At 40.3% G+C, this 13,428-nt stretch overlaps 1 protein-coding gene across 2 annotated transcripts in view; it reads right to left on the bottom strand.

The window, feature by feature from the left end:
* PDE7A (phosphodiesterase 7A) overlaps positions 1–13,428 on the bottom strand; it is a 94,703-nt gene that overhangs the window by 46,517 nt on the left and 34,758 nt on the right. The window contains exon 1 of one of the 2 annotated variants that reach the window (XM_055127970.1): positions 2,593–2,752. The exons of the other annotated variant lie outside the window; for it this stretch is intronic. Within the exon in view, the coding sequence (XP_054983945.1) occupies positions 2,593–2,652 (60 nt within the window). The 5' untranslated portion in view covers positions 2,653–2,752. Of the gene's footprint in view, positions 1–2,592; positions 2,753–13,428 lie in introns of those variants that run through there. 2 annotated transcript variants of the gene reach the window in all.

Below are 13,428 nucleotides of genomic sequence, written 5' to 3'. Positions count from 1 at the left end.
CCACTGAATCCAGGACCTCACCCAAGGCGAGAGCTCTACTATCTATGTCCCGGCCTGGAATTTAGATACGTATCTTAAATGTCACACTAAACCATAAGACACAGTTCTTATAAAATAGACCCAAATGAGATTTTAAAAGAACAAACTGTAAAATATGTCTTGTGTCTGAAGAGAGGGGTGGGGAGGGAGGGAGAGAGAGAGAGGGAGGGAGGGAAAGAGAGAGAGGAAGGGAGAGAGAGAAAGTTCCCGCCATAGAGGCAGGCAGGGGGTGGGTTTGGGGTGATGGGAGGGAAACTGGGGACACTGGTGCTGGAAATGTACATTGGTGACTGGTATTGGAACACTGTATGACTGAAACCTAATTATGAACAGCTTTGCAAAGATCTACCTCACAGTGATTCAATAATAAAATCTTAAAAAATAAAAATAAATATAAAAATGTGATCACACCAATCACAAAATATATTTAAATGATCCTTTAACACTCCCACTGAGCAATTTTGGTAAAATTGTCAAAAGATACCTACAATATCTTGTTTTGGAAAAATACAAAAGTTATAAACCAACATCAAAATATTCATTTACATGTTAGAATCATGCTATTAAAAAAAGCATCTGAGCTTTACACAGCCTGCTATTCAGAAGACTCATTTGAAAAATCAAATATGATTAAAATTCTAGTTTTGATAGAGACAGTACGAACAAAAGAAATCTCAAAGACTGTGTCACAATGTCAGTCATAAAACACTCTGAACTATCTCATTTCCACCTCACAAGCGAATGGAAACAACCGAGAAGCTGCGACTCGTGACTCTTCTAATTTAGCCATCCTGGGAACAGCTTGTAAAGCAAACTAGTATAGGTCAAAACATGGGCGAGGCTGAGCTAATCAGAAACCGACAGTCACGGCACAAACAAGTTAAATTGTAAGGCTCCCGAGGATCGGCGACCGCAGACAGGTCGCAGTGCCCCGCGAAGGCACTCCCCCTGAATCAGCGAGGATTACTCCTCCCCAACACTGGACTCACTAGGGAAAGCAGGTGTACCCCATAGTAGTTAATACATAATTCTTAAAGGCATGTTTTAAACTGAACAGAGATCATTTAAGAGTCATTATTTTTACATTGAATCTTGTTCAAGTTTTCCTCTGAAATAACCTATTCTGCAATAAGTTTATTTCCCTTACATGGTGAAAGTAATAATATATTATTAGCTAGCACTAGCTGAGCTCCTACTTTGTGCCAAAAAATGTTCTAGGTGCTGTCATACGAAACTTCACAAGACCATTGATTGGACAAGGCAGGTTTTATCTGCACTGTTTTGTAGATCAGTGAACTGATGGTCAACTCAAGTTAAACTCTTCACAGTAGCACTAAATCCTTACACAGTAGCACTAAAAGTTTTTGGTAATGATACTAAAAAACAGTAGCATGCTATTCCAACAATGTGTTGACCCAATGAATAGTATCCTTTCTATTTTCCTTTCCTACTCAAACAATATTCTTTATTGGTCTGGTTCCATCTTTGGTTTTCGGCCACACCCAGCTTTACTCAAGGACACTCCTGGGGGTGTCTGAGGACCATGGGGTACCAGAGATCAAATTTTAGTCTCTTCCATACAAAGCACACACCTTAGGCCTTTCTTTTGGTTCAAAAACAATTTAAATATTTTGGTGATTACTAAAAAAGTGCAAAGCCATTGAAAACATCTACAATTCAACTAGCACAGTAGTAATATTAACTTGACCTTAATTCAATAATTTGGCAAATTCTTAAAAACAAAACAGTTAAGAAGTGTCAAAATAATTCCTAACTTATAAAATACTGAGATTTTAAAAATTTGAGTGCAGTTTTCTTAAGACATTTCTTCAAGCACATTCACTAAGAAAACAGGAATGCTTCAAATTAGAGATAATTAGGCTTTTAAAAAAAGTTATGCTCAAATGTCAAACAGTCCCTATAAGGGTCTAAAAATCTCACTTGAAAAGAAAAACTTAACTTAGTGAAAGCTGTGCGTAGCATACCAAATAGTGATAGCTTTCCTTATAAATTTTAACTTAATTTCTTAATAGAAAAAGGAAGCTGAAGAGTAGGTGACAGATGTAATCATTTTATATAACAAATAAAATAATAATCTTATTTGCTTCTCAATATATAAAGTAAAGCAAACATTTTAGCAGTAGCTAGGTTTTAAGAGATATGATAGAGGGTGGTGTTTAATTTTTTAAAAGCTTATAATTTAGAAATCTGTTAATAAACTTAAAAGATGTAAATTTTCATAGTCTTTATTTCCAAAGAATGTTTAAAATAAATACCCCACATCTACATTGTTTAATAATTGTGTCATTTTAAAAGCAACTTTTTAATAATTAAGACCTGCTTAAGGAAATAATACTGAGCAATCATACTTCAAAACTGAGAAGTGATACCAAGAAAAGGGGAAAAATAATGTGGGAAAAGAAAAATTAGATACCATGACTCTTTGAATCAGAGAAATAAGCAAAAGGAGAAGAAACTCAACTAGCTATTTCATTCCTACCAAATACATAACTAATGATTAAGGTCACAGCCCTAAAAATAAAGCGGGCCTACCTTGGAGGTGATCCACTTGATAAGAACCAGAGCCAGACACCAGATCAATGTCATTCCCATTAGGTCCGTCAAAGGCCCACTACATAATCTCCGGCGTCTCCGAGCGTAAGGAGCACAGAAGCCTAGTTAGGAGTGTGATAAGCACCAGCTGTCCACGGCAGTCGGGGGGACACGGACTGCCTTGAACCTCAGGCAGCTGCCCTCAAAGCAGGATCACCTGACTGTCCCGAGAAAGCGCTGCCAACAGGCCTGCTCCTGGCGTGCGCTTAACGTCACAGCCCTGGGCTGGGGTAGAATGGTGCAAGTAATCTTGTTAAAGAAAGGGCAAGACTCCGGCCAGGGCTGACCTAACATTGTCGCTGAATGGAGCTAAAACACAGTCTAGGCATAACCAGTGTTTTAAAAGAACTCAAAAAAAAAAAAAAAGACTTGGCTGTACTAAAAGTTTCTTAAAGTCTTGCACACAGATCTTCTTCCCTGACATTTGAAAATATTAATGCATTTTACTCTACCTTTTCAACTTTTAACTCAGGATTTGTTTAACTTTTTATTTCCTTTAGAGCTAGAATGACTTTTGAGTATTAGAGGCTTTCAGGAGTTTTATCTGTGTCATTGAACATAATTCACTCATTTAGACCTACTGAGAAGGGTAATCTAGCTAGCATTTTCAAGCAATTCAAAGTTGATTATTTCTCAGCCTCGCTTACATCAAGTTAGCTGAAGCTCCCCAGCACAGCTCTGGACCCAGGGGCCAAACCTGGCTGTGCTTGGGAAGGGGGAGGGGCATGCAGTGCCAGGTACTAAAGTTGAGGTTCTGTGCATTCTGCAGTATTTTTAATGCATGTCCCATTCTTCTCTTGACTGTGAATGAGCTCCTCAAATTCATTTATTTTCATGACCCCTCACAGCAACTAGCTGCCTGTAAGAAGTACTGCTGAGAAATAGCGCTGCATGAAACTTCTTTCAAGTATTCAGAAGGATGTATTAAACACTAAGGACCAGGTCCTGTGCCACACGGCAGGGACATATCCAGACACGGCTCCTGTCCTTATGAAGCTTACCGGTTTCCACCAACGTGTTAAGCAAAGCATGCCACTGCAAGTGTAACTGTGTAATATAAAGTGCAATATAAAACCGAAACTGGAATACCATCTAGCTTGAATCTAACCTAGTTAAAAGGCTTTTACTCAGAGACCCTGAAATTACCCGGAGCTGAAGTGAAGCTGCAAGAACATGAATACTGGAAGAAGGGTCTTACCAACCCAGTCACACAGTGTGGGAGAAGAGAAGAGCAGGGGGGAGCGGACAGGGATGAGGGGGAGCCCAGGAAGGATCTGTTTTTATCCTGAAGCCTGTTGCTACCCTGCAAGTCGAGACTGCAGAGTGAGGTTGGGGAGGGGCTGCGTGGACAGTTAGGAGGCCAATGCAGAAGCCCAGAAGAGAAAAGGCAACGACCACTCTGTGTGGTGGGGATCAGAGGCGTCCACCTGCTGGAAGATCACTCAGGACACCACAGTGTCATGAAACCACGGATCACAAGGAGATATTCACCTGCAGATCAAAAGCACACACCTGATTCTTCTTTAAGCCAGAAAAGAGCCCAAATACTTCAAGTAGGAACTGCCATCACCCATCCACAAAATAAAAGTTCAAGTAGAAGAAAAGTTCATTATAAATCAGTCAAAGGGGCAGGTCAAAATTCATTGGCCTAAATCGAAGATGTTTATAATTCATAAAATTCCCACTGTACCTTATACACTACATTTCACCCTCTCTTTTGGTACTGAACTAGTATTGTATTGTACTAGGTATTGATTTGTCATATCAATCCTTGTACAAAATGAGATAACTTTTTTCTTGGATCAAGAATGTAGGTGTGGGGCTAGAGCAACAGCACAGTGGGTAAGGCGTCTGCCTTACACTCGGCTGACCCGAGTTCGATTCCCAGCATCCCATATGGTCCCTCAAGCACCGCCAGGAGTAAGTCCCGAGTGCAAAGCCAGGAGTAACACCAGTGCATTGCCAGGTGTGACCCAAAAACCAAATCAAACCAAACAAAAAGAATCTAGGTGTGACACGAGATTGTCAGGGTCTTTGGTAACTTGTTCCATTCCTATAAGACTCTAATAACCAAACTCACAGGATGCCCAGCAAAGGGGCAGAGCAGCAAAGTGTGTTCTAGCCCAACTCTCAGAGAGACAATGGTGGCCCTGGAAAGGAGTTCTACCAACGGTTAAAAGAGCTGCATAATCCAAAAAAAACTCCAGTCCAGGAATTCTTTATACTTTCCCCCTCCACTCACCTGCCTATACCCAAGTTTTTATTTTATTTTTTTTTAACAGTCAAGTTTTGAGAAGCAAATACAATGCTGCTATTTTGGTGCAATACCTAGTATTTTAATGAAAGTCTTTTGCATAGTGGCCAGCTCAAAATCTGCACTTCTCTTACTCTTAGGAAGTTGAAAAAAGGACAAGAAGAAATCAAAATTGAGAGACACAAGTAGAAAAAAAAAAAAGGCAGTCCTGGAAGTTCTCTCATTCAAATGCATTTAGGTGAGATTATTTTTCCAGTCTCAAAACTCTACTGGATCTGGAGACAAGGGTCCAGATTCATTTTCCAGATTTACAGCCCAGAGTTAAGTGACCATGTAGAGCCTATCACCTCCTGGATCTTATCTTCCTACCCTGCAAAAGAGCTAAGTAACACGTATAGAAAGAACACCTAGATCATTCTAGGCTCTCCAATTTTTGCAGAATCAAATACTTAAGATCTAAAACTGATAATCTAACCAGATGCTCAGAATGCCAAGGCCTGACTCCTCCAGCTCCCCCTCGCCGGCAGGCCGCACTGAAATCACAGGCTCCACAGGGGAGTCTGCACTAGTGCCCCGAGCGAGAAACTCCCCGAGCCCGGGAAAGGCTGGGGTCTTGGCTTCCACTTTTCACTTAAGGAGCAACTTCTAAAGCACAAATAGTTCTTAAATATTGCTCCCCAGCATCTACTTTTTAAATTGCTAACTGTATGTCTGACACAATGCTCCCAAATAAAAAAAATTTCCTACTTGAATAAAAATAAACATCGAATAATCAAGACTGTATCTACAAATAATAGGTCCTTCATTGCTAATGATGTGTTTATATGATTCTTCTTTTAATTCTTTTTTACCACCAGCGATGGGGATCAAACCCAGAGCCTCATACATGCAAAGCAGTGCACTCTTATTTTGACATATATTTATTAACTTATCTTAATAAATTACAAGCCCTAATATAAAGTTTTCAATGAGAAACAACAAAAGCTGTTACTGAATTAGGATGATCACAAACTTATAGCATTACTCTAATATATTTTGAAAATCCACTAAAAATAATCTTTCTAGAATCACATAATATATAATCCTGTGCATAAAGATTAATAATTATTATATAATTATATAATATATGATAAAACACAATAAACACCATTATAACACATTATAATAAATTATATATTCTATAATCATATAGTATAATGACATATAATTATGTTCTATGTAATAATTATATAATAATAATATGTAATCATGTGCATAAAAATTTATGCACATAAAGGGGTGGGGAGATAGCTGGGGGTATAGTGTTTGCTTTGCCTATATGAGGTCATGGGGTCTATCCTTGGCACTCAAATAAAGGAAAAACTACCTATTTCACATTAACAACAAATGTATTTATTTACATTAGCTCCTTATAGCTATTTCATCGTCTCAAAGAACAAGGCAAAAGGAATAATAACAAAAAAATCACTAGATAATGCTAGAAAAAAATTAATACCTTATACAGTATTATGCAGTTTAGTATGCAGCTAAACTTTTGAAAATGGAATTTGACACTAAAAGAAAATGAAACATTTTACCTTCAGGAAATTCATAAGACCAGTACCTAAAAAATTTAAAGTTCTAACACGAAGACATCATGATATTAAGGAGTATTGCTGATAGCAAGAAAAGTTAAGACTTTGATCATTGTGTCTTAATAAAGTAATTCAAGTGCAAAGTTTTATCCCTGGGGCTCTCTGCTTCTCACAGAACACCTGTCAATCTTGGCAATAAACTTCTCGCTCCATATAGAGACTCAGCATGACCCTCTCTTAGCCAAATTAGGCTAACCTCATCTGCATTGACATCAGTGTCCATTATTTTCTCATGGACAGAAATAGCCTGACAGTTCCTTATACAAACGCTGTGTCAAAAGAAAAGTAGAACCAAATTTATAATAGAAAAAAAATGTGAACATTAAATACCCTCCAGTCATGCTTTTAGCATTTTGCATTTCAGTCAAATGTAATAACAAACCAGGGAATGCTTTTGCTTGTTTCTTTATATAGCAGGGTTATTATTCTTCAAAGGTATGAATTTCAAGAGATACTAAACTAGCCAAAAGATTAAGTGTTTTTTTAATTTTTTTAATTGAATCACCATGTGAAAAGTTACAAAGCTTTCAGTTTCAAGTCTCAGTCATACAATGTTCAAACACTCATCCCTTCACCAGTGCACATGTTCCACCACCAAGAACCCCGGTATACCTCCTATCCCACCCCCCCCACTCCTGCCTGTGTAGCTGATGATTTTCACTTTACTTTCTCTTTCCTTTGATTACATTCAATATTTCAACAGAAAACTCACTATTATTATTTGAAATTTTCTCCCAACAATCAGACCTGCCAAAAAGACATCATTTGATAATTTGTTTTCCATTGCTGAAAATGAAGAGCCTATGAGGTTTTGGATTTTTGGTATTTTAGTAATTAAGTCCAGAGAAATTTCTGCCAGAGTCGCATCACTGTAAGCTCGTGCCTCTGTTTAGTGGGCCTTAGAAGATGGTGGTTGCCACGCCGCCGCCAAAAGGAAAGGCCGAGAGAGAAAAACCTTTCTCCTCCCGAGGCGGCATGGGGCCGTAGCTTAGTTCACAGTCTAGAGGCATTTCTGCAAGAAGCCACTGGGTGCTGAAAGTAGTTAGTGGACCTCCGAGGTCATGGGCGTTCAGGAACGAAGGAGCCGTTCGTGTGCGTGTGGCCGCTAGGGTCACATCTCAAAAATTAAGCTTTTATAACCAAAACTATTTCAAACCTGCACTAAACCTGGAGGTTTTACCAGTCAAGTAAGAACTTTGTGGGTGAGGGAGGGGGACTGTGTGTCAGACTGACTTAAGTTCTGAATAAAGTTTTTGTTAATATTGTTATCCAGGTTGTTGATAGCCTGCAGGGTATGAGAGTAATTCAATCAAAATTGAAGTACTAAAAGCATCATGATATTTCTAAATAGTGATGTTTTCTGGTCCAGAAAACTATGTCTCATGATATTAAAAGAAACTGAAGGTCTTGCAGGCACCATGACTGGAAAAAGATGTTTGAGCACACACGCCTGGAGTTCCACAACTAGGCACATATGCCACCCCCAGTTCCTGCAACATCAACAGACGGGAGGGAAAGGGGAAAACGAAAAATTTAAGACCATAAAGATCTCTGCCTGTGGGACTGGGAAATGGCTCTGTGGTAAGTGCTCACAACTCACATGCTGGGCCATGGAAGAGAAGGAGAGGCGGAGAGAGGGAGATGGAGAGAGACAAAGAGTTGCTTACTGAAACACTATTCACAGCATTTCCTGAAATTTTGGAAAAATGAAAGTGGTCACAGTTTCAATGATGAAATAAGACCAGTGGTGTAAGATTCCACAGCTGTAGACTTGGAAACCATATAACAGGTCTTCGGGAAGTGTCAGGCTGCTATTCGATTAGATTTGGAGACGTCACAGACACAGAACAGCTCAACAGCTCCTTCAGCAAGGCCGCAGCAGTGTCCGGAGGCATCTCAAAGCAATGTAAGCCCCAAACTGGAGTTCGGCAAACACCTCCACCTCCAGGTGCAAATACCCGGAAAAGAAGTACTTGAAACTAGTGAAGGAATTCAAGAGGTTGCTAACAGAACTCAGCATTTTACCCCGTCTCATTTTCAATAATAGAACTCTGTATGTGATCTTGTCCTGTTCTGTATTTTCTGTATTGAGGTGGAGAACAGACAAATTCTGATCAAAATCGAAATCTGTATGTGAACCACTAGGCTTAATTTGATAAATAACAAATATAAAAGAAAAGTCTGCCTTTTTATGTAAAATAAACTACATGCAGAACAAAAGAAATGGAGTTTTCTTAGATGCCTTAAAAAAAAAATTGACTGTTTAAGCTTAAATAGGAATTCTTCAGAGGCACTGAAAGTCAGAAAGTACCCAAGTCAGGGATGTGTCATTCTTCTCAATTCAGGCTATTTACATGAGCGAATTCGGTCCTGAATACCACACTGCATGGTGTAAATACATGGCATTTTAAATGCAAAGACAGATTATATATAAGAACTAAGATACCTATGCAAAAAAAAGAGAGAAAGGTGTCAATCCCATATAACATAAATGGGCCTATGGAATTTATCTATATCCCATATGGTCATAGAAGGCAGAAACAGAACCAATGGGCAGAAATTTGTGGAAAATAGAATTTAAGTCTCTGTCTTGGAAATCTAGGCTGATCAGAGCAGAAAGAAGTCCTCAGCTCTAAGACTGGGGGCAAGAGAATGAAGCCTGTGTATGGAGGGTGACTCCAGTGACAGACAGCGGCACCTCAGGTCTCACCAGGTGCCCGGGCCAGCATCAACGCCCACCTCCAGCCCACACTCTTCCTGCCGCTCTCAACACTGACATATGAGGGCCCAGGGAGAGGCTCATAGCCCGCAGATTCTGTAGCTGGGAGAAGCCTTGAATTCAGGGCACCGCTGAGGGGTGCTGAGACCGTGGCAGGAATACCCATCAGTCACCGGAATTCTCAGAGAATGAGTGCCTGCCCCACTCTCATCAAAGTCATGCATTCCATCGAGCAAAATAACCGTGGGCTTCCCAGTGGTCAGGAAGGGAATCCAGGCCGATCAGAGGCTCCACTGCACCTTCATCTTGCTCAGTGATGGGCCTGACAAGGTGGCTGAAGTGGTGCATTTCCTGAGTGGCAGGTACAAACCAAAGCAGCTGTCACAAATGCAGACAAAAATGCTTGGAAAAGTGTCAACAAGAAGGGGCATCCACTGCCCTGGGGCTCGAAAACTCTGAGTGCATGAAGGTGGTCTTTGGCACTGACACGAATCCAACCAACCACTTCTCTGTGCGTGTCCAACAATAGACCTTCCCTTCTATGGGATGCCAAGGGTGCCACTGGCATGCCACACACTGGCCTCCTGACACACCAAGCATTTATTTATGCAGGACAATGACAACAGCACCCCTGAGCCAAGAGTCTGGAAAGTGCTGAATATGACCTGAATATATGCGGGGGGAAATATTTTATCTCTAGTAAGTCCAGGAAGTTTACCACCAGAAATTTCATGCAGAAAAACAACCTGGAGTACCACAGGTATTCAAACGTGATACTATGAATTATTTTGGGGCTTCATGGCTTCCACTGGACCCAGCAAAGGCTAAAGTCTGCAATTTTTCCCCAAAAATAGTGGAACTGACCCCACTTTCTTTCCACCCTGTATGACAGACACTTGAAGAAACGAGCGAGAAAGAGAGAGAGAGAGAGAGATTGAGAGATTGAGCTGGGCCTAGGTGAGAGAGAGAGAGAGAGAGAGAGAGAGAGAGAGAGAGAGATTGAGCGAGAGATTGAGCCCAGGTTCGAATTTCACCCTTAAATACTCTAGTCCTAATCAGTAAACTTCTAGTGGCACATGCACAGGTTCCTTGCACTGGAGTCTCACGGAGATTCTTCCCTCATTGAGGAAGACAATCAAGGTTCTAAATAATGGACAACTTTAATAATACATCGAATTTTTCTTCGTTCTCTTTAGTATTCTTCAAATGTTCTTCCTCTGAAGAGTTTACTAATTTCATATCATACATTCATGAATGACACTGGACTATGCTCATTGCTGCTTATTGAATTTAAGAATATAAATTTTGCTATTCTGCAAAACAAATGAAATGGTTACTGGATTTTTAATCATACAAAATATTTCCCTCTTCCCTTTTGATGGCTGTTGTCAAGGCTGGGGGTCACACACTTTAGCTAGGAGGATTCCTCAAAGGGCCCTACCATGTACACTGCATGTGGGAGTTCAGGTTCAGACCTGCCTCCCCAGCCCCACCCCGTGAGCCCCTCCCCACCAATAAAAAACAAAGGACCAACAGAGACTCAGAAGAATAGCTCAGTTACTTCCAGTGCCTGCTTCTCTGGCATATGGTTGCAGGTTCAAGCCCAGGTGCCCAGCTCAATCGCAGAAACTCTGCTGTCTGATTCCTGGTGCATAACACATGAAAGCCAAAATCTGGTCCCAACTCGAAAGAGATCTTAAGTTGGAACAAGATTTATTGTAGGAACGGGAAGTAAATGGCTACAACCCTATCTGCACACCAGGTTCCTGTCTTTGTTAAGAAAAAAAAAAACAACTCAAGGAGAAAGCAAAAGATTTATTAAGGTAAAAGCACATCCTCAAGGCGTAGATACAGGCTCTCTTTGTACCCACTGGGTTTGGAGATAAGGATTTTAATAAGCTGCATTAATTAAGGCAGGAAATATTCGTGATGTTGCGGTGGGTACTGGAATTAGAGGCTTGCTCATACATCACATGTATAATTAACATCTCATTATATAGCTAGGAAAAGAGTCTTAATGAAGTTGACAAAGGTGAAATCAGAGTCGGGGTCTCACTGTTGATCACACATTGGGAAGTGGTCAATTCTGAGTGTTTTCATCTTCTCTTAGGTTGTTTCTACCTTTCTACACTTCCTCTTCTACCCTCACACACATAAAAGATACTGTGTTTAATCATCAGAGAAACATAAAAAGTTATCACTATATGCCCAAGGGAATGACTAAAATTAAGACTGACAATACCTAGTTTTGGCAAAGGTGTGGAGCAGTTAGAACACTTCATGGGTTAGAACACTCATGAAAATATAACCAAAAAGTGACCTAAATATGAATGTTTACAGAAGTCTGGTTTGTAATGGTCAAAGCTGGAAATAACAAAAGTATCCACCAACTGGTAAATGGAAAAATACACTGTGGCGTACCTGCACAATGCACCTGAGTAAAACAATTAAACTAATCATATACCAAAGTGGGATAATCTCAAAATATACTGTACTAAAGTGAGGGAAATCCCAAAAAAGTGGGTGGCTTATATCATTAAGATTTTGGGAGAGATGAAGCTAACAATACAAGTTATCTGAGGCCGGGCTGAGGGGCAACTACTGCAAAGGAGACCAAGGGAAGATTTTTGGGCGAATGAACCGTAACATACCTTGATTAGGGGATTTGTTAGATGAGTTTAGAGATTTATTAAAACTTAAGCTGTTTAAAGTACACCTCATTAAAGTTGAATTTCGAAAAGAGAGGGCCCAAATTTATCTCATTCCTCTCCCTCCCTCACCCCAAAACTTAATTTAATGCAGTCAGAGTGTCCCAAGACTGTGGAAGCAACAGAAACTCTGTGAGCCATTATTAAGAGTCTGAATGGGAGATGGAAAGCAAAGGGAAGCCACAGAAAACCTTCAGCTAGGAAAGTGAAGCCTGCTTGTATTTTGGAAAACATACATTTGTTCTCACTTTGGGGAATGGATTAGCACAATGGAATGGCTCTGAGGGAGATTTCTAAGAAGCCTGGTGCTTTAGTCCACAATGAGCTGATGGAGACAGGGTAAGTGATTTTGAAAACGGGGATGGGAGAGGAGGTTTAAGAGACAGCGTTCAGTGTTTCAGGAAGGGTTATACACCCCACAGATGACTATTCTGGAAGCCTCATGTCTCCAGGCCTTAAAGGAAAGTTGTGCTAGGGCAAGAGATTTGGGTTTAATCCTCCATTGACTGAGAACACGTGACGAATAAATTATTAAAGCAGAAAAGATGGTTAAACCCTAATCTTTAGGATCACAGGAGGAACTCGGGGAGGACAAAAGACTGAAACTCCAACATTAACTATTCGAACCTAAGTAGCATTCCCCGTGTTACTGGTTTCTCTCACTCATACGTGTGTGTAGCATTCCTTTCCTGCTCAATTCCATTAATGTGAAAGCCAGTAACAAATATCTTCCCGTGCAAATCAAAAAGCAAAGGCACAATGTGGCCACTGCCTTCTCAAATTAAATGTCCTTTCAGCAATTAAAGTTTCTTCCAAAGTGGGCTACAAAAAAAAAGACTTCAATTCCGCCTCTCAATCTAAACACTTTTAATTCCTTTAGATTTTGGCCTATTAACCTCTTTTCAGGGAAAAAAAAAAAATCATTCCGCAACCCCCTGGAAACCTATCTTCTTGAAGTGAGCAAACAGAAGGTACCCCCCAGCCCCCGCCTGCCCACCAGTTATATCTGAGGCTACCACTGTCCCCTGGTCCACCCCAGCTCATGTGTCCACTTTGGGAAACACTGCTTTAGACGATGAAAGCAACACAATGAAACTAACATTAAAAATCCGTTCACTGAGTTCTGTTAAAGCACACAAAATGAAAGGAATAAATTTAGCCAGCCAAGACAAAAACCTGTGTTCCTATTCCTGCCGCTCCTGGGTCAGGGATGTGGGTCAGCAGGAGGGAATTTGCGTAGGTGATGGTTAAAATTTCTGGCCTCATCCACGCCAAAAAAGAAACCTCTCCTTTTCGCATTGTTATTACTTAAAAGGTGGGGGAAAATTTGATGTGAATGCCACTGCATTTTGCAGAATGATGAACTTGCAGAACTGACTTTACTAACTCAAAACAAATGAAAATACTGGAAAATTTGGAATAGACTGAAATGAACCATGAACTGGTTAAAAAAAAAAAAGA

This window comes from Sorex araneus, chromosome 2, assembly GCF_027595985.1.
Source record: "Sorex araneus isolate mSorAra2 chromosome 2, mSorAra2.pri, whole genome shotgun sequence".
Lineage (NCBI taxonomy): Eukaryota > Metazoa > Chordata > Mammalia > Eulipotyphla > Soricidae > Sorex > Sorex araneus.
Note: the sequence above shows the minus strand (reverse complement) of the source record. Positions and strands in the feature narration are given on the sequence as shown.